Genomic DNA, 20,213 nt, shown 5'->3' with positions numbered 1-20,213 from the left:
AGAAACACTTCAAAATATTGTATTACTGAAAATACTTTGCATTATATTACAGGCAGAACACTGTGCAATATTGGTAATGTGGGTTTAAGCATTTTTCCTGTATTTCTTGTTTTAACAGATGGCTTCTATGAAGATGTTTCAGATTCAGTTCCACACAGGTTTTGTGCCCCGAAATGCCACCACAGTGAAGTTTGCCAAGTATGTTGACACCTTTTTGTAGAACAGGGGAAGAAAGTGTTGTTTTTGCGTTTTTTTGGAAACTGTTTAACCTGTCAAACCAACAATTTGGGGGGGGGGGAGTGTGAGTGGGAGGAAATATAGTCCGTGTAGGAAGTAGATGACTGATTGCAGTAAGATTCTTCTGTTTTCTCATCTCAAGGAAACTGAATGTTTTGTTCATGATGCCAAAAAAATTTCTGTACCAAAATACCATGTGTTTAAAATATATGGAAAAAGTAAACAAATACAGCATGTTTTAAGCCTTATACTAACTGCTTTAAAATTTTGTCTTGGACTGTAGTGAATTTAATCTAGTTAGCCATCAGTACCAAGAATCTACTTGTATGTGTCTTTGCAGGTATGATCTGGATGCCTGTGACATACAAGAAAAATATCCTGATTTATTTCAAGTCAATCTGGAAGTAGAGGTGGAGCCAAGAGATAGACCTAGCTGTGAACAGCCACCGTGGGATAACATGAATATAAAGGGACTGAATCCCAAGATCCTTTTCTCCACCCGAGAGGAACAACAAGAGATTTTATCAAAATTTGGTAATGAATCTCTTGAACAACTAGAGAATGTGATAAAGTTTCTTTTAAGTGAAAGACATTTAAAAGGTGGATTTTTTGTAAATATCACTTAAGAATTTGCATTGTATGAAGGAGTATAAGTTATCCTTCAGAAATGGATTAGAATTATTATCTTACCTCCACTGTCATTACATTTGCTTGCTTTAAAGCTGTGAATATGCTATTTACAGGGATTTTAGCAAACGATACTGTGATAGCCAGGATTTGTAGGCAAAATGTCTTGAAAGAGATATATTTAGCTAAACTGGCACCATTATCATTTCACTTAAAATCATCTGAGCATTTCTCACAAATGTTCTTACCTAAAAATGTTTCTGTCAAGGTCCTTCTTATGTATAGCCAAGTAATGTGATTCAATTTTGCAACTTTTCGTAATGTAGTCCAGCAGGTGTTTAATTTTTTTGATACTACGTATTCTTTGTTTCATCTGTAGATGACTGCATTAATTCCAGTTAACGCTGTTCAATATCTTTCTTCTTCTCCTGGTATCAGTAATTAGCTTTGACATTTTCATTAAGGCTCTTAAACCTTCTCTGTGCTTCCAGAATAAAAATCATGATGGAGATTATTGTGGTGATTTTAGTATACCATACATGAGATCTTACTCTCTGCTCTTAACATAGTACACTTTAAATTACATTTATTTTGATACAAGGTAATTGCTGCTGTTTTATAATTTTTTTTTTTAGCAGGATATGTTTGGTTTGTATTATGATTTAGGTAATTTTCTCTTTAACTTAGTTTATATAGATTTTCAAAATCCTACTGTGAACACAGCTCACTGAAGTTAAGGTGTTTCATTGATAATGAGGATCTGTAAAAATTACTCTTTTAAGTCACTCACTTTCTGATAGATAAATGAGATGTAAGGGTTTCAAATTTCATTAAAAATATTTCTTAAAACTGGTGGGTAGGAAGTAGAACAAAAGCGAGTTCTATGAACTGATTTTATAAAACTTGCCTTATTAAAATAAAAAATTTGCACTATTTGATTAATCATGATCTTTCATGTATATGTTCTGAGACAGATTATTTCATCTCTGTAAGCTGCAACCGATTTTGTGGAAGGAGGGTGAAAAAGTGCTCTACCAGTTTGGTATTTAGATTCAGACAAATATCTTTATCCCAAGCATTCATCCCATTCTTTTCAAACAGTGGATGAACACTTATTAATTTAGGGAGTCTTCTTATTTGCCTTGAGGAAACCTCCTTTTTGAGAGTTGATAAAGCAGGTAACTCAGTAAGCAGTAGGTTAACTCAGCCCAACTCAGTCTTACACAAGTCACTTAATGTCTGATCTCAGTAAAGTAAGAAATGTAGGTAGTTAGTTGCAGCACACAGTGTATTACTTAACTCCTTGAGTTAACAACTCCATGTTCTTCTCTGGCTTTACACTCTGTTTTTTTTTCTATAGCTGTGTTTGCTCTTTTCTGTTCCTTATTGCAGATATTGTTTATAGCTCTTGCATATTTTAGAGGTTTGTTGGTACAAGTGAGGTGTAAATTACATTTTTGTACAAATGTAAATAGAATGCTTGAGTGTTTTGTTATGAGTCTGATTTAGTTTAATGTTATAGTTGAAAATACCAGCTTTTTCAGTTGAAGCGAATTTAATAATGCTGATTTCAAAGAGGGGTGGGAATTTGCCTTTGCAGGGTAATAGATAATTTGAGACAGTTGTCTTGCTGAGGCAGTCAGTATGGAAGTCAAATACCAGCTGCTATGACTGGAACTGAGTTTTAGAAGTTTCTCTTGTAAGGGTTCTGGCTTAAAATCTATTTTATAGGGAAACCAGAGCTGCCTAGACAACCAGGTTCAACTGCACAGTATGAAGCAGAGGCATCCCAGCTGGAGCAGTCTTCAGAGAGTGCACCGACTGATACAGAATCCCCACACAGCAGTAGTACTGATGCGAATAACTTCCTTCATTCTCTGGACTGGAAAGGTAACAGGTTTTCCTCCGAAGTAACTGTTTGTTCTGTGTTTGTCTTGTACACTTTCCAATGAATGCTTATGACTTCTTAAGGTAACAGGTTTTCCTCCGAAGTAACTGTTTGTTCTGTGTTTGTCTTGTACACTTTCCAATGAATGCTTATGACTTCTTATGCAGTGACAGTCACTAGTTCACCAGAATATGAGGAAAAAGCTATTTAAAGAGTGAGCTCAGCTTAACAAGTGGCCATTCTGCTTCGTTTGGATAAACACCAAGTATTGCTTTTTGGTATTGGTGTAACTTAAATGCTGAGCTAAATTTTTCTGTTTCTGCAAAAATCTTAAACTTAAAGGTCTGCAAGGAAGCCTTTGCATTCCCACAGACCCACTTAAGTTGGCTGAGGAACAGAGGAAATAAAGTAGACTAGCCAGTTGGGTCCAGACCAGTAGGTATGGACTGAGAAAATGTAACTTTATAGTGCATGTGTAAGTTCTTTTTCTGGGGTCTGCTTTGTTGGCAAAAATGTTAGTAACTCAGTGGAGCAGCAGTTACTGAGTGATAACTGGTACAATGTCCTGAGGTGAATGTCCAGGGCAGTCTTATTTTGAAAAAATTTGTATTATCTGCCCTTGCAGAGTGGCAAGTATGGTAGTGAGCTGCCTCTTTTGGTCACCCTATACAAAGAGGTGGTAGGCAACAGCTAGTCCTTTTTTATCAATTCTTTTGTAAGCTTTGATTAGTTAAGGATTAATTTCATATATCTCACCACATAAGTCTGTCTTGTCCTAGTTGACAGAAGAATCCTTGTAATCTAAAGCTGTTATTTCTTTTTATTCAAGAAGGAAAAAATCTGGAGAGTGGAATAGAGGACAATTCATCTAAAAATGATCATGTTCAACTATCTGATGACAGGGAGGAGAGTGAGCCTTCAGATGAGGAATTCCCTACATTTCCAGGTGAAGAAAGTGCAGTAATTGTTGATGAAAAAGACTCTATTACTCCAGAAGGAGACTTGCTTTTTGAAGCTCCATCTACACTGTTACAACAATCTCTTCCTGAAGAGAATGTAGACTTACTGGGATTAGACTCTGATATTTCACCAGAACAGAAACAACCTGTCTCAGAAATAAACTCTTCATCAAGTAACGCGGACTTGTTGAACAATCTGTTTGTGGGTAATGCATCACAGATCTCAGAAGAGCCCACTGGAGATCTTCTTGGACAAGGAACAGATTTCTTTTTCAGTGGTCAGTGTCCAGCTGCTACTCAGGGTACATCTTCAGCAGCAGCCTTGTCTTCAGGTAGGTAAATTTAACATTGGTACTCTTTGGCTGGCTAACAAATAAAAACTGCTGCTTGCATTGTGCTTAGCAAATGAGCACCATGTTTTGATCTGTACACCTAAAGACACGTTGGTCTATAGCAAGAATTGCATAGAATGGGTGTTTTTACTGCATGAAGGAGAGAAATTACTGTATCTTATCCAGGTATTTCATTATGTTCCTGGTATCCTACTAGCTTTAAACAGCGTAAACAGAAAAGTACCAAATTTTGAATTTAAAGATGATTCAGTATTCTTAAGGAATCCATAGCTTCCCCATACAGATGTTACATGCTAGATCCTTTTCTAAACCAAAGTGTATATAATTGCTCTTGCTAAGGCGTAGAATTGTACTAACTTCCTGCTTTTTTGCACCTTATGTAAAGCAATAGCATTAGACATAGTACACAGCTGTGCTGCTTAGGTCAAATGTCTGCGTGGGATTTTTCAGTGTTAATCACGTAAGACTGCTAGGCAACTGGAAATCCTGTAGAATACTGTTCAAACCAGTAGGATAACAGTGCTGCTAAAAGGTGTTTTCTTGCTGTTTTTACTTATGTTGTTCGCAGGTCTGTATCCTGAAAGAGCATGTTAGACACTATCTATTTGGTATTTAAAAAAAGGTGTTTTAGTTTAGAGGTTCTATTCCTCTTACCAATGGATAGTTAGAACTCTGTCACAAGACTAAACTTCTCTGCCTGAAGGTAACAGTAAGATTTTTGGGAATATTAGTCAAATCTGGGAAACTCTTACAAGGTTTATTTTATTTGCACAAACATAATTCACTTGGTCTAAAAGCTTTATTCTACATATAGCTGCAAAGTGTTTTTGTAGAGCATTTAGTTGATTTCAAATATTTCTTCTGAAGCAATTCAGTACTGAGCTTTGTTACTGTGGTCAATGAGGAATCACTTAATTTACCTTTTTTACATAGGCAAAAGTCTATGGAAGAGAAGCTTTATTATTTTATTTCTTTAATGATGCCTGCTTTAAAACACCTGGGCAGTAGTCCAGTATGTGTCTCATTCTACCTTTGAAATGGATGTGAGAAAGATAATTGCAGAAGTGAGAATATTTGGCCATCACCTCAGAATGTGCTAGGGCACTATGGCAAGATCATTCCTTCTCTTCAGCTTCTGAGTGAATCTGGCAGGAGTCCCTGGGCTCTTGAGGATTTTGACCCTAGAGGGCAGCAGAAACGGCAAGACCTCAAGCCATGATTCCAGCTGACTGTCACATGTTACCCCATGCTGACTATAAATACTCTTCCAATTAGTTTTTTCTTCGTTGTGATCACTAGAGACCTGTTGTTGAAAGCCTTGCTTCTGTTGGTTCTCATTCTTGAGTTGACGTGCTTTCTGCCCCAGAGTCGGCAATGCCTTCAAGTCAAAGTGGTAGTATGAATATTTTATTTGATGTTCTTTTTAGTAGTTTAATAGTTTGTTTTGTGTAAATTCTTTGAAGGCTTGGCATTATAGAGCATTTAAATGTAATATGCAGATGATCATTCAAATTTAAGGTGTGTCTTATGTGGGTGAAATTAACGATGTTACTGAATGTATGCAGCCCTGATAAGGATTTGTGTTTGAAGACATAGCTGTTCATATTGTGTATGGCTGAAATACTTCTTGTACCAACATGAAAGTACACGTGTCTAGAGAAAGGGACAGATGGTGACACTTTGCCACAAAAATTTCTCAGAAGGCTGCTGCAGTTACCGACATGAACTCTTTGTGCCCCCAGAGGAGTAAGGCTTTTTCAACTTTTGTCTATTCTAAAATTTGTCATAAGATAATTTTCTTTTCTGCTTCTTTTTTTAGCTGATCCTTTCGACCCATTCACAATGTCATCAGGTTCAGAGACTCAAGCTCTGTCTGGTCCAGACCTCTTTGGGGACTTTCTTAATCCAAGCTCAGCATCTACAGCGACTACAGTTCCTTCCACACACAGTTCACTTCCGCCTTCTTCCAGCTCAGATTTCTTAAATTTAGGTAAGTGTGCTTCTGGTGTTCTGTTTCTCAGCAGTTTCTGCTGCTCTGTGCATGTCTTTCAGCTTAGTCAACGTGGATTAGTGTCTTAATAGATCCAGTTGTTGTGACTGCTGTTTTATTTAGCTCTGTGTTTAAGGAATGCAGATACAAATGCACCAAGCAGCAAGGGTTTCCTGTATAATGTCATGCTAATATTTAGATGAGAGAGGATTTCTAGCATTGCTAACCTTCTGTTAGGAGCTGGAGTTTCCTCTGAGAGCCCTTAGAACTGAGTGTACACAAACACCTGCAAACTTACTTTCCAGATGGCAGAATGCTCTTTTGATTCTCAGATTTTAAAGATTTTCTGGAAGCCTTGAAAAAGAAATGAGCAAGTCAAGTTATAGTATGGCCAGTTCTTAAAATGCAAGCTGAGGCTAGCTTGGACCTTCTTGACCTGAATGCATTCTGGTAATACACTTACAAAGTACATTATGTAATACTCTAATCCTATTTGTTTCGTTTAATTTCTCTGATGTATTCTTGGTGAAGCCTTTTGCTCATACATTTATTTTAAAATCTATTAATCTAATCAAAACAAAGTTCTCTGATATATTCGGTCTTTCTGTATTTCTATCCCAAGCACATTTACAAAGTGTTACTAAACAGAGCTTCTAAGCATTTTCATTCTTTAAAGAAAAACATACCCTTGCAAAAATGGTGCAGTGGTAGAGCCAGGAGTGTTGATTTTACAATCAGACTTTCAAAGAAATGTGTGGGTGGGATGGGAGCTGTGGTCAGTCTGTAACAGCTGTTATCTGCTGCTATTTCATCCCCACACAGTTCCCCTGCTTCCTTCCCATGGGATACAGTCTTTCAAGAACATAGGTCTCTGTAGGGTACAGCCTTTCAGGAACAAACTGCTCCAGTGTGGGTAATTGCATTCATATACCTGCTCTGGAGCTTTCTGTCAACATAGGGGAAAGATACTTAAAATGTACTGATCTTGTCTTCAGTCTGGTGTTACATGGTGATTTCCCAATATTTCTCTGTTGCTGTGCAGGCTTTATAAACCCTGTGGAAATGGAGGAATTGGGATGACATTTCATGCTTCTTTACGTTTACCTTTTGAATGACAGATTTTCTATGTTTTTAGCTGAAATGAAATACATATTTGAGCCTTTAGCATTCCATTCAGTCACAGATATCAATTTTAGCAAGGAAGTTAGGAGTATTAATAGTTATAATGCTTTTAATATAAATGAGTGAGTGTGAGTGAAATGACACGATAACTAGTAACTGGAGAAGAAAGGGCAAATGAGAGCGTGATCCCAAATGACATATTTGGTAGAATTGTGGTGAGTGAGCAAAAGACAGTGCAAACACGAGGTCTTTAAAGTGAGAGAATTTTAAGCTCTGTAAAAATAAATTAGTAGTAATGTCAGTGTTCATTCAAAATAAGCTGCAGCAATGAGATAGGGTGAATCTACTGTTGGAGCAGTAATAAGTGTCTGGAATTCAATTCTAGTGATGGATGATCTTTCTTTGGTGGTAAACAATTACTAAACCTCTACAGCTAGTAGGTGGGATCACTGTTCACTTCAGAATCAATAACCTGATTTTAAGTGGCCACACTTAGAAAAACAAGCTATCATCAGTAGATGGAGGATTGTCCATTTTTCCTTCGTAGGTGAAGGATGTTCAGTGAGCGTTTTTGAGAACAGGATTGGTTTGTTTGGATAAGCCAGTAGCAGGTCATCTCTAATGCAAGTCAAGTCAGGAATATATTTCCCTCTGTGAGAATGAACTGACCTGATCAAAAGATAGCAGGAGATGTGGAAGATGATCAAAAGACCAGTGCAGTCTTCTCCTGAGTTTTTTAGTTTCTGTGATGACTATGTTCTCTCTGAACCAGCCTCTTGGTTCACAGAAAATCCTGTTGTCCTGTGATTAAAGGATTTCCTGCAGAGATGACAAGTTAAATAAAGAAAACCTAATGCAAGTTGTGTAGGATATAATAAAACACAGGTCTCTTATCTCAGGAAGCTGGAAAGTGTGATCTGATTACTGTCAATTTATTCTTACACCTTAGCTTGGTTTGATCAGTGTTAGTAAAGAACTGTGCCCTGATCTCCTGTGGTGGTTACTGCCGTATTACTAAGGATTATAAATATGCACATTGAAGAACAACTTAAGGGACAGGCAGGTATGGATCTGCTTGCCCGTGATCTCAATTGCTTCAACTTCGGGAATATTTAGCTAAGCTTCGTATTTCACCCTTTCTTTAGATATTCTGCTCCTTTACCTTAATTTTTTTGTATGAACTCCAGTGTGCCAGGTTAGAAATATAAGGGATTCAGCATGTGGTTTCGTCATACCTCTTCAGAATGTGTAAAAGTCAGAGTATCATGTCAGTAACACTATTTCTTCATGTTAAAATCTATCGTAATTCCCAAGTTATACAACTAGAAAGAATACAGCATAAGAATAAAAGCTTCCAGGAGGTACATATTACCTGTTCAGTATATTGTACTCCATTATTGCAGCTTTTCCTGGTAGTGTTGTGGATGTATGTGAGCTTGTACTGTTCGTAGTGAATTTACTGCTGTAGATAGCAATAGGCTACTTCCTGCTTTGTGCAGGGTGGGGGAGGTGGTGAACTTGATTGCTCTTAAACCAGCAGTTACCAAACACCTGGTTCCCAAAGTGTGTTCTCAATCTTTCAAGTGCATTCAGCTTTAGTTTACTTTATTCTTTTTTCTCACAGCTTGGTTTTATCGAGGTTAATTCTATAAGTGGTTGTAAATTTCCTCATGCCCCTGTAAAAAAAAAAATTGTAATAGCAGAGATCATAAGCCAGAATTATTTCTAGCTTAAAAATCAATACTAACATTAATTGAAGGTCTACTTAGTGTTTGTGAGTAGTGTATGGTACAGTAGATTTCTAAAGTGATGAATAGATACTTTTGTTTATAGCCAGTGAGACGGCTGTAGCAGACAGCTGGGTTCCTGAGTACTGAGGCAAATACATACTCTCTCCTGTCATTTCAGAGGCAGGGAGATGAAGGGCTTAAGTCTGGTGAAAGGGCTAAAAATTGTATACTGTACCTTCAGAAGACTTTGGCAGCTACTTTGTGCATTTTATTCTGATGTTTCCCTTTACATGCAGCAAAAATGACTGTTGTAATACAGGTGCTTAGCAGACATTTGTTGTGTTGCATTTGATGTGCTCTCTTTGCAGCTGTAAGATTTAAGTATAAATAGAATTAGTGGATTGAGGTGGTGGAAGGGATGTTTAATTCGCTTCAAATTATTTCCTCAAATAAGGTAAAATAGCTTTTATGTTTTGGTATCAATATTCAGAGGATAAAGTTGAGAAACTGAGAGACGTGAAAAGCAGGGATATAGTACCATCAAAACCTCCAAAGCACCAAAATGTCACTGTTTTCGTAAGGATGGCACTGTAGCTGACAATATCATACACAGTTCTATTGGTATTGGCAAAATATCCATTATTGTGATGGTTTTCTTAAAAGAATAATCAAAAGATTTCTTTTTTTTTTCTATAGGGAATTTGACACCGGAGCCACCTAAAATATCATCTTCTACAAGCCACCCAGATCTCTTAAGTGGGTGGGATTCTTGGGCAGATTCCTCAGCAACCAGCAATGTAGCGTCACCACAGTTGAAGCCTCTTTTTGAAGGTATTATGAAATGAAATTCTTCCATTAGAGGGAATAAGGAATACTCCAGACTTGGTCAGTTTAATCACCTGAAAATGCTGAATATGCCTTTTTGCTTTGTTCCTTAAAGGACTCCATGCTCTTGTGCTTAAATGTCCCTTTGGTAAGGCACTTCTGCAGTTTTTCAGAGTAAGTTCAAGGCAGAGGAACCAAATAGTTTGTTGTCTATAGTAATGGTAATTCTTGTGATGGTAAAAGATGTCATGGAGCAGAATGCTGGGGAGGTTTACAAGAGGTGTTGTGGAAATAGTACTTCATTTTCTCAATTTCAAAATACATTAAGTACATGATACGTTTTCTTATTACACAGGTCAAGCTTTTACCACAGGGAGCCAGTCCAGTGTGTCTTCAGGTCTGTCTTTCAGCCAGGCTAAATCTCAGAACTTTGATCCTTTTGCTGATCTCGCCAATCTTGGATCTGGTCTTCCAGGTAAGATCTTACTGTTAAGACACTATATTTAATGCCTCTACAGTTTTATTTGCTTGTCGTACCAATAAATGTAACTGATAGCTTAAAGGAAAGTGTTTCCTTTTAATTGTTAACAACCAGTTTGAGGCAGTCAACTCAGCTCTCAGTTGCTGAGAGCAGGCAAGTAGCAAGAAAAGACTGAATCTTTTGTGAAACATCCAGAATAATATTTCAGAAGACAACCACAGCTATGACTTAGAAATGCTTCAGGATCCAGTTGAGAAGGTAAAAGAAGCCAGGGATTGCTGATTCAGTAACTGAGCATGAGGTTTCTTATCTAGCATTTATTGATACTGTGCTGTGAAGGATATAAAATGAAAGTTAGCTTAAATTCTTTGTTAGATCCAAAGTGACAGTTGTTTTCCTTTTAGTTCAGTGCTTTATTTTTAATTCAGTAGGCCCTCCTAGCTCTTCTACTTGAATCTCTCACATTTGTAAGGTGAGCACAAATCAAGCCCATACTTGTACACCAATACCATGAGCTTAATGAACATTTGTCAGTTTATGGTGGTGTGCACAAGAAGGCATGGAAGATGAGACACATCGCAGAGTAACACTTGTCCCAGGATTTTATGTTCAACCCAAATTCAGGAACTAGCCCTGCAGCATTCTCAAACAACAGAAAAACTAAGGGCAATAAAAAGAGCTGAGGTCCTTGCATTTCTGGACCACACTGCCACATAGCAAATGGCTGTTACATGTGACTAGCTGCCAAGACTCCAAGGAATGATTTGAAACAGCCTACAGTTGCTGAGTTGCTGAATTACAGAAAAGTGCTTTTGCCTTAGCTTGGGGCTGACAGAGGTTTTATCCTGTTGCCTTGGCAGTTAGCATTGTGTATTTAATTGAGTATCCTCTTGGTGGAATTATCTTACACAGACATAAAGTAGCATACAATGTTTGGCTTCTTAATGTTGTCTGTGCATAATTACTTGCAAAATTCTAGTGTTGAAGCAGTAGCAATAAGGCTGCTCTGCATTAAACCATTTACTAAAATTTTCTAGTTAATAATTCCAGGTTAATATGGACTTGTTAAATCTATAGATAGTGTGGCAGTAAATAAAATAAATTTATCTTTCATTTGGAGATGCAGGTGTAGAACACACTGAACCAGTGGAAGAAATTACACCGATTTTAGCAGGATTTAGATCAATTAATCTTTCAGTTAATTTTCAATAGGAAAAATTACTGCATTAGCACAGTGACATCTGGCTACTTGTTAATGAGCCTTCTCAGGCTTGAAACTGAATTTTCAGGGAGTTGTAAGAACTGGAGTTTAGACTCAGTGTTGTATTTTTCTTGGGAGTGTTTTGGCCTTCATATACAAGTCATTATTCTGGAAGAAGGGTTAGGAGAGTGAAAGCTGCTTAATGAGGATGTTATATAAACAGGAAGGAAACAAGGCTGGAAGACTTTCAGTAATGGCTATAGCTCCTGCATCCAAGTTACTTGTTAACAAGACTTAAATTCATTATAGACACACTTCTGTGTGTCTTTCTCTTGCATAGTGGTATCACTGTAAACTGTGGTCAGATGTTAAAACCGAACTGTCGTACTGAACAGGTGGTAGATACCAAGCTGAACAACTAATTTAGTGTTTATTGTTAGGTTCTTCCAGTGGTGGACTCTCGAGTAGTGGCTTTGGTCAGAAGACTGCTCCATCTCAGAAGCTGGGAAATCAGTGGCAGAAATCCACAAAACCACAAAGTACTTCATGGCAGTCCCAGACTAAATCCAGCACAGCAGCTAAACCCAATTACACAGTAAACTTCAGTGTTATTGGAGGGCGAGAAGAAAGAGGAGTCAGAACCCCAAGCTTTGGTAAGTTTTCTGAAGGTGTTACTTATAACGGCCTGTGTGAAGTTAGTCAGAGGTGCTGTTAGCTGCAGGAACTCTTGTACCTTCATCTTTTTATTTATGTTTAGGTTGTATCTAGTTGAAAACAGAAAAGAGCTTGGCAAATCTGCTGTTCTGCTTTTGCAAAGCTACACTAGAATATCGCAGAGACAAGCTTAACATGGCCCAGTTATTTGCAAGTTTGGGCATAAGGTCTCAAGGCTATGTTCACTGGTTTTGTATCACTGGGTTAGAAAGGTAAATTTGATATATCCAGGGAGAGGTGGTTGATAACGTTGCTTCATGCTTGTCCACTTGTGATACACAGGTAAAAGTATGCAACAAATTTCCTAGCTGAAGAATAGTAGCTAGTCTTAAAGATTGAGGTTACTAGAAATTCTTGTGTTTCAGACAAGAATAAGGTTGGGAGTAGGTCGAATCATTCTTGGAACCAGCCCCTTAAGATGTTCCAACTGAATAGGCAAACCTAGAGGTATAAGGATGGACATGGCCTCTTCTACGTTAACCTTCTTGGAAAATTTTATTTTCCTGGTGTGTTGGTGCCTCCCTTAAACTGGCATATAAGTGAACAACAGGTACTTCTGTTAGTTGAAATGATTCTGTTGATCTGTATCTGGAAAGAGGTGACAGGATGGAGAGACATTTGGTATAAGTTGCTGCACAGGAAAGTCTGAGTGGAGAATAGGAGGAAAAAATAACAACTAGCATGATGAAATGCTGAAATGGGGCAAGAGATGTTGTGATTCCTTACCCTTGAAAACAGCTGTACCTCAACTGGACAAGGACCTGAGCAATTTATCTAGTGGGGGCTCGAATTCAGTTATTCTACAGTTCTCTAAAATTATGTGGTTCTATAATGACTACTCATGTTGATACTTTATCCCTTCATTATTCTGCATAAGTTTCAACACACTTCAATGTTGACTACTTACTTTTGACTAGAGTATTGAGTAACTTGAAAAACTGCTACACAGCAGTTAGAATTAATTTATAGCGGAAAAATGGAACCCTTTCTAAAATCATGAACAGGTAGATGTGTATCCCCCTCTATCTACTCCATTTTTGAAAAAAGAGGACATGGAAGTACTTAGTCATGCGTATGCACATGAGGTTCTGGTATGCTGGACTGAAAGCTTGTCAATGATCCCTTTTATTCCTATCCTGTTAGTCTTGCAGAGTTTGTCAGGTCACTGCAGCATATTTATCACAGTAGTGACAAATGTCCTGTAGGTGTATCTAAGTGCAATATATTTCCCCCATTAACGTGTTCTGCTATGTGACTTTTCATTTAATGATTTTCTCCTTTCATAGGTCAAAAGCCAAAAGTTTCAGAAAATGACTTTGAGGATCTTTTATCTAATCAAGGGTTTTCAGCTAAATCTGATAAAAAGGGACCAAAGACCATTGCTGAGATGAGAAAACAAGAAATGTCTAAAGATATGGACCCCTTGAAACTCAAGGTTTGTTTAACAGCAATTCTGATCTAAGTGAAAATCTGAGCTTAAGCTTAGAACTGCTGATAACAGCGCAGAAGGATACGATGACTAACAGCAAACTGATAAAGCAGAATGAAATTTTATCTGTATTTAAATCATATGATTGTAGAAGGTAATTAGCATGAACAAGTCAGTTGGCAATGAAGCAGCATTGATAATAGCTCAAAACGTGTGGATAGAACACAAGGTTGTTAAGTAAACATTAACTACTCATATACATGATCTGAAACTTTTGTACAAACCAAGTAAGAATTTTAGTAAATTAATGTTGTGCCCTGACAGGAAGATAATGTAATTGTAACAGATGTTTTTAATGACTCCTGTCAATTCTCACTACATAGTTAATTTTACAGGGTTTTGTAATACCTTAGTAATTTCTCCTGCAATGATTGCATTTCTGCAATAAACTAATAACAATGAGCTACTTCCTAGTGGCAGATGCAAAATACCATTTCTGGGTAGCTAGTGATCTGGGTGCCACGAGGAAGAATGTACTGAGGCAGTTGGACTTAGGGGGTGGATGCAGCAAAACAAGTACTTGGGTCTTAATCTTGTGGACTTGAACAGAGTGAAGGTTATGTCTCTAGATTGCGAATGCTTACAGTGATGCATTCAGTTCTGTACATTCTGTTTTTCCCAGATCCTTGAATGGATTGAAGGAAAGGAGAGAAATATCAGAGCATTAATATCCACTCTTCATACTGTACTTTGGGAAGGGGAAAATAAGTGGAAACCAGTCAGCATTGCAGATCTAGTAACTCCAGAGCAAGTAAAGAAGTACTACAGGAAAGCAGTGCTCGTAGTTCATCCAGATAAGGTGAGTGTGTTCCTCTGACCTCGTTTCCTTTAGAAGGAATGCAGACTGCTTTTAGCACATGATACTAGTTACTGACAGATGCTGCAGCCTTGCTTCTTGATCAGCACCCTTGGTGCTCTTCACTTTGCTCCCATTGTCTTCTGAATTTGGTGTCCTACTGCATTCAGGCAGTACTGGATTTTTCTTGTTGTCCTGACACAGCACAGAATTCAACAGATAAATGTTAACAAATGAAAGATCCCATGAAAGTCGTACTGGGCACCAGTCAGTTATGATGGATTCTGGCTGCTGGCAGGTTTAATGCTGATTAATGAATCTGAATAATGCTGAATAGCGATTAGTAGAATCTGCTTTATTTCTACCAGCTGATAGTTCAGGTCTTCTAGGACTATTCACCAATTTATGAAGACTCATAGGCTGCCACAGCAAAACTGTTAGGAAAAAAAATGCTGAACCTCCTCTACTAAACAACTTTCCTAGGAACTAGAAAAAGTAAATTTAATTAGAGTGAATTTGAAAAATACTTGATGGATATTACATGCCAGTTGTCTTTTTAAAACACTTAATGCATTCCATTACTGTTTGTTAGTCTTCCAATGTATGAAGGTAGCTTCTTTTTCTGAGTCATTGCTCTTGGCTGTGTTGTAGATACAAAAGTAAGTGTTGAATATACCTGGTTGAATTTTCAGGCTTGCCTTTACTGGTGGTTCGGTGAGCAGTAGTCTTAAGTCCTATGTTGTCTTGTGTCCATAATAGAGGAACAAGACATTGTTTGTTTATTTTTCTTTCCCCTGTCCTTTGCTGTTCTTGGCCATCTGGCTTCCTCCACCCCTGTGGTAGTTTTCTGATGCTTTCATTAAACCCCTTTAACACATCAGTGTCAGAACACAAGTCTTTTTGAGGGATTTTTTTCTTCCTTGTTTTTTGGCTGTTTGCCACTTTGAGTTAAAGCAGTCCCTAAAAGGGTCTATAAAGTACTGCAACTGGCAAAAGTCAAGTAGCAGGAAAAGTGGAAGGATACTGGAGAGGGCTCTGGGGCTTCCCTATTGTATTGGAAAGAACTTGTTAAATAACTCATCTTGTGGGACTGGATCTCTACTAACCATGGGGGTTGGGTTGGCCCAGAGGCAGCCCTGCTGTGAAATAAGGAATCAGGAGCATACCGTCTTTGAGTATGGAAGCAAATGCACTGGAAGTGCTATGTCGTTAGTGTTAAATCTGAATGTCAACCCCAATCAGCAACAGATTTTTTCTCCAAGAAATCCTGTCCAAAAGAAGTTGTCTTAAATAGTGCTTGAATTTTGGTCTTGTACACTACTGCAAGATCTGTCAGGAAGCAATTCTAAAAATGACTGGATTTGATCATTAGTAGGAAAAAAACAACTTGGAAAACTGGTTTTAGCTAAGTTTCAGTTATTTAAGAATTGCAGTAAAAGTTTGAAGTAATGTAAGGAAACCAAGGCTTTGGCTTTGTTTAAAATACTCGTGGCACACTTTGGATAAGATTGGAGAGAGCTGTGTCTGCAAAATTATATTTGCACAGCAGTCTGAAGTTGTTGAATAACATAGGAAAGATCCCACCCCTCTTATATTTGCTAAGTCACATAATTCCTAATATTTTTATGCTTCTAATACGTTCTGTTTGTTTTCAGGCCACAGGACAACCTTATGAGCAGTATGCCAAAATGATCTTCATGGAATTGAACGATGCATGGTCAGAGTTTGAAAACCAGGGATCAAAGTCCCTTTTCTAAAACTCGACCTTTTACAGAACTACTTCCAAAAACTGGAGCTGAGCATTGTTGTGACTTTATTGCACCTATGATTTATGAAGCATTTTTCCATGAATTCAGCACAGTTTCTAATCATGCACTTAAATGTGGGGATGTATTTTGTAAGATGTAGAGTACAAAGCATTATATAGATGCATTAGGAAAACAGCTGCTCAGTACTTGAAGACCTCACAGTCTGGGAGTAAAGATTTCCTTTCAGTTTTATATATGGTAAAAGACAATTTTAATGAAGCTCCATGATTTCTGGTATACTAGTATTAATCATAAATCATTCCAATTTCATTGATCTTTGCTTTACCTCTGTCTTCCCTAATTTGTCTGTTACCTTCAGTAGTTTTGTGATTCAGTTTTGTTCTGGTGCCTGTCTCCTTATTCAAAGTGCTTTAGTTATCAGCAGTGAATTTGCTTGGTTTATCTGAAACCTGAAGATGTACATTTCCATCTGTATTTTATGTCATCAATCTGATAATCATTCTGTACATAATGCTTTCTGACAATGCCTGTCTTCATTTAAAATAAATTAACAGTTGTTTAGCCAAAAAGACCCCAAATGTGGGAAAGTCAGCCAGGGTTGTTATTGGTTTTTAATTTTTTTTACATATCATGAATTTAGAAAAAACCCTGACTTTAAGGTCTGCATGTTCCTGCTGTTTTGTTATTTATTATGAACCTTTGGAAGGCAGTACTCTGACCAGTGCTTATTTTCCTAGTTCTTTAAGTGGTGTCTTTTGCTTCTGATTTCAGTGGAGCATTCCTTCCATTGGGCTTAAGATAATCTGATAGAAATAATGTTATTCTGAAACTTGAAGTGTAAGCACAAAACATTTTTGATTTGTCTGAGTAAATACTATGTTACTCATTATCACCTGGAGAGCATTTAAAGTGCTTGAACACATTTTGCTGCATGTCTGAACTGTATTTTTTGATATGCATGACATCAGCGTATGTGAAAACATGGGGTGTATTGGCAGACTGCTGCATTTCTGCTCACCTACCTTCCATGCACTAGCTAGTGCAAGATGTGTAGAGACACAACTTGATAAGGAAACTTTACATGATTCCTCATGCCGATTCTGAAGGCAGTTTTTCACTAGTGCTGGGGTGAATGAATGCAAATGACCAATGACTGTTACACCCTGTGTAATAACAAAGTACAATTTTCATATCAAGTTTGAAAATGTTGAAAAACAGTGTTGTGGTATTAAAGCTTTGTCAGCAGTATCTTGAAACAGTACTGTTGGGCATTTTAAGGGGATATTTTGATCATCTTGCCATTTTATACATTTTGCATGCTTAACTGAGGGAAGCTGTACCATTATCAGAGGCAACTGTTCAGCTAAGCAACACTTGAACAGTGTGTCGGATGAGATTTTTCCACTGCCAGGCCAGCCTGAAAGCTGATGGGTTAGAGACTTGTGAACACAGGTTGCAATTTATAGTCTCTAAGCTCAGATCGAACACAGTTACTTATTAACCTCTGATAAAAGGTTTTGTGTGTGTATATTCAGATATATATATCAGCTACTGTGATTCTTTTCTTTTTTTTTTTTTAAGATGGAAGCCAGGATCAGTTATGGATCAGGAAGGTTATGGTTATATATTATTCATAGCTGCAGTTGTATTTCAGTTACTGCTTTGAAGCAGTCTTAAATCTCAGTAAGATTTCTTCATAAAAACAGGTAACTTGCTGTCTGATTTAGGCTGAGCTAATCTTTCTCTCTTGGTATGCATGGTCTGCATCCATTGAAATGAAAAGCTTCTGCTGGTAGGATAGGTTTGTTGGGAGACCTAAATGGCTTTTTACAGTTCTAGGGCAAATGATATCTAGTAATAGACTTAAAAAGACATACACAGGTACATAATGACTGTGATTAGCTGCACTGCTATATACAGCTGAGAGATAAAGCATTTCTGAGGGAGCTGCTTTTAGTAAGGAAGGGCTACTTTAAAAAACAATGTTCCTTTCAGCACGTACTTAATTTCTTTCAGCACAATTTAACTTTCAGCACATAGTAATACTCAATTTTGAGGGACGCGTTTTTAATTGTTCTTTTCTTGAAATATGTCTATAAATTAAAACTAAAAATTGGGAGCGAAATATCTTCCTCTTTGTATGTTTGGTAGCATTTTCTGGATTATGCCTATCTTTCTCTGTTTTTATTTTTCTACTCTTGCTTGTGAAATTTTCTTCAATGGTGGAGAAGAACCTCAGGTGTGATTTTAAGAGAGGGAAATGAGTGCAATAGTTTTATCTGAAAGAGAAGATCTCTTAAAATTGATTCCCCCTTTTTAAAATTACGGAAAATCATGAAGTTTGGCTGTGGATTTTTCCAAAGACTATTTGATAGTGCAATTTCAATTAGGTTGACAAGACCCCTCAACTTATTTTATGGTTTAATCAGCTCTGGTCCTCAGTGGGAGAACTGGCTGATTCCCGTATCCTGCTCCTTTCTGTGTAGTTCGATTTTGGTGCTAAGAATCTGGGAGAGACTCAATTTGGTAAACTCTCAAATCCTGTCAAATTATTTTGGTTTTGTTCTGTGTTTGTGTGTGTGTAACTGTCAGTTAGCTGTGCTGCATATAAGAATGTGCACTAAAGCCCTGTAAGCAAACTTCCAATATTCAAGTGATGAACATGACCACAGTAAAATGAATTTTTGTGTTCTTTAAAAGATAAAGCAACAGGACCACTAAAGGTGTTTCACAGTGTAAGGCTTATATTAAATTTTTTACTTACAGGAATCTGGGAAGAGGGAGGTTAAGGTAAATTTTATATAAATATCTGTTGAGTCTTAGTGTTGCTTTTAAAGGAGAGGGTCATTTGGAAGGAAAAGTCCAGAAGTTCTGGATTATTCAGATTAATTAGAATTAATCTTAAAACAGTAACACAAAGTGGGGGGAAAAAACCCCCAAACCTGTTTTTCAACCATTCTCACACTCTGTACTTCATTGTTAACTGTTTATCTGCTGTATGGGATAGGACTGCACTCAAACTATTAGACACACATTCCACTGTATCTGTATTCTTACGTACACAAGCTGAAAATCTTTTAGAATAGGCTACACTGATTAAGCTGAGACTTGATTAGATACTGTGAACTCTCTCTGGGCTTAAAATTTTTTTTTTTCATTCATGCTTATTATTCATTGCACAGTTAAATTTTGAAATGTTGAAGTGAAATCATGCCCTGAAAGCTAGACTTAATAACTGCTTCTTCTGACTGTAAAGCTTGTGGTTGAGGTCACTGTTGCCAGTAGGTTGATGTTATGTCTACCAGATGTCACATGTGACACTTGTAGTTCTATTGTGAAGTGTCTCCTTGACTCTTGCAGCAAATCATGGTGCCTTTTGGCCCATGTTTGTAGTTCCTTTGTCTGTTAATGACAACTAATACCATGCCTTCTTTGCAGCCTACCAGGATCCAGCTCTTAAAAGTGAGTAGCTTGACATGATTATTGCAAAAGCAAAGAAAAACAATGGAACATAGATTAAGCGAAGATTAAGAGAAGAACATCCAGACTCAAACCTACATCTTAAATGTTGCTTTCAAATCCTGTCTTCGTTGACCTATTCCTACTACTCCTCTGCTAAAAGCAGGTCTAGACTAGTAGAAGAAAAATGGTTTGTATCCTACTTTTCCAGCTCTATTAGAAGTGCTACTGGCTGGCTCTAGACAAGTGGCAGTATCAAGTGCTTGGCTTTTTTTGCAGAAGTTACTATAAAGCAGGGCTTATGAAATGATAGGGCACGTTTCCACTAGTTGCTTATGTTACATTGCTGTTAGATCTGAAGAGTCAGGCAATTTAACTTTTAAAATAGCGATGTGTGAAGAACTGGTGTTCAGAGTGCGCGTGGCTAGAACCTGCCAAATAGAGAAGCAGGTTCTGTTGTCACCATATTGGAGGAAATCAGTTGGAGTCTCTAACCTTAGGCATGCCTGTTTGGTGTTTCCTAGGGCTGTCAAATTTCCTTGAATTTAACAGCAGGGAAGAGAAACAAAATGA

At 37.5% G+C, this 20,213-nt stretch overlaps 1 protein-coding gene across 1 annotated transcript in view; it reads left to right on the top strand.

The window, feature by feature from the left end:
• The window catches only part of GAK (cyclin G associated kinase), a 65,517-nt gene extending 49,348 nt beyond the window's left edge, over positions 1 to 16,169 (top strand). Inside the window, exons 18-28 of the mRNA XM_074165802.1 lie at positions 119 to 198; positions 578 to 771; positions 2,596 to 2,754; positions 3,582 to 4,043; positions 5,884 to 6,054; positions 9,603 to 9,737; positions 10,087 to 10,206; positions 11,854 to 12,066; positions 13,414 to 13,562; positions 14,239 to 14,415; positions 16,068 to 16,169. Of these exons, the coding sequence (XP_074021903.1) occupies positions 119 to 198; positions 578 to 771; positions 2,596 to 2,754; positions 3,582 to 4,043; positions 5,884 to 6,054; positions 9,603 to 9,737; positions 10,087 to 10,206; positions 11,854 to 12,066; positions 13,414 to 13,562; positions 14,239 to 14,415; positions 16,068 to 16,169 (1,962 nt within the window). The remainder of the gene's footprint in view (positions 1 to 118; positions 199 to 577; positions 772 to 2,595; positions 2,755 to 3,581; positions 4,044 to 5,883; positions 6,055 to 9,602; positions 9,738 to 10,086; positions 10,207 to 11,853; positions 12,067 to 13,413; positions 13,563 to 14,238; positions 14,416 to 16,067) is intronic.
• Positions 16,170 to 20,213: the final 4,044 nt, after the last annotated feature.

This window comes from Numenius arquata, chromosome Z (genome assembly GCF_964106895.1).
Source record: "Numenius arquata chromosome Z, bNumArq3.hap1.1, whole genome shotgun sequence".
In the NCBI taxonomy this organism is placed as follows: domain Eukaryota; kingdom Metazoa; phylum Chordata; class Aves; order Charadriiformes; family Scolopacidae; genus Numenius; species Numenius arquata.
Note: the sequence above shows the minus strand (reverse complement) of the source record. Positions and strands in the feature narration are given on the sequence as shown.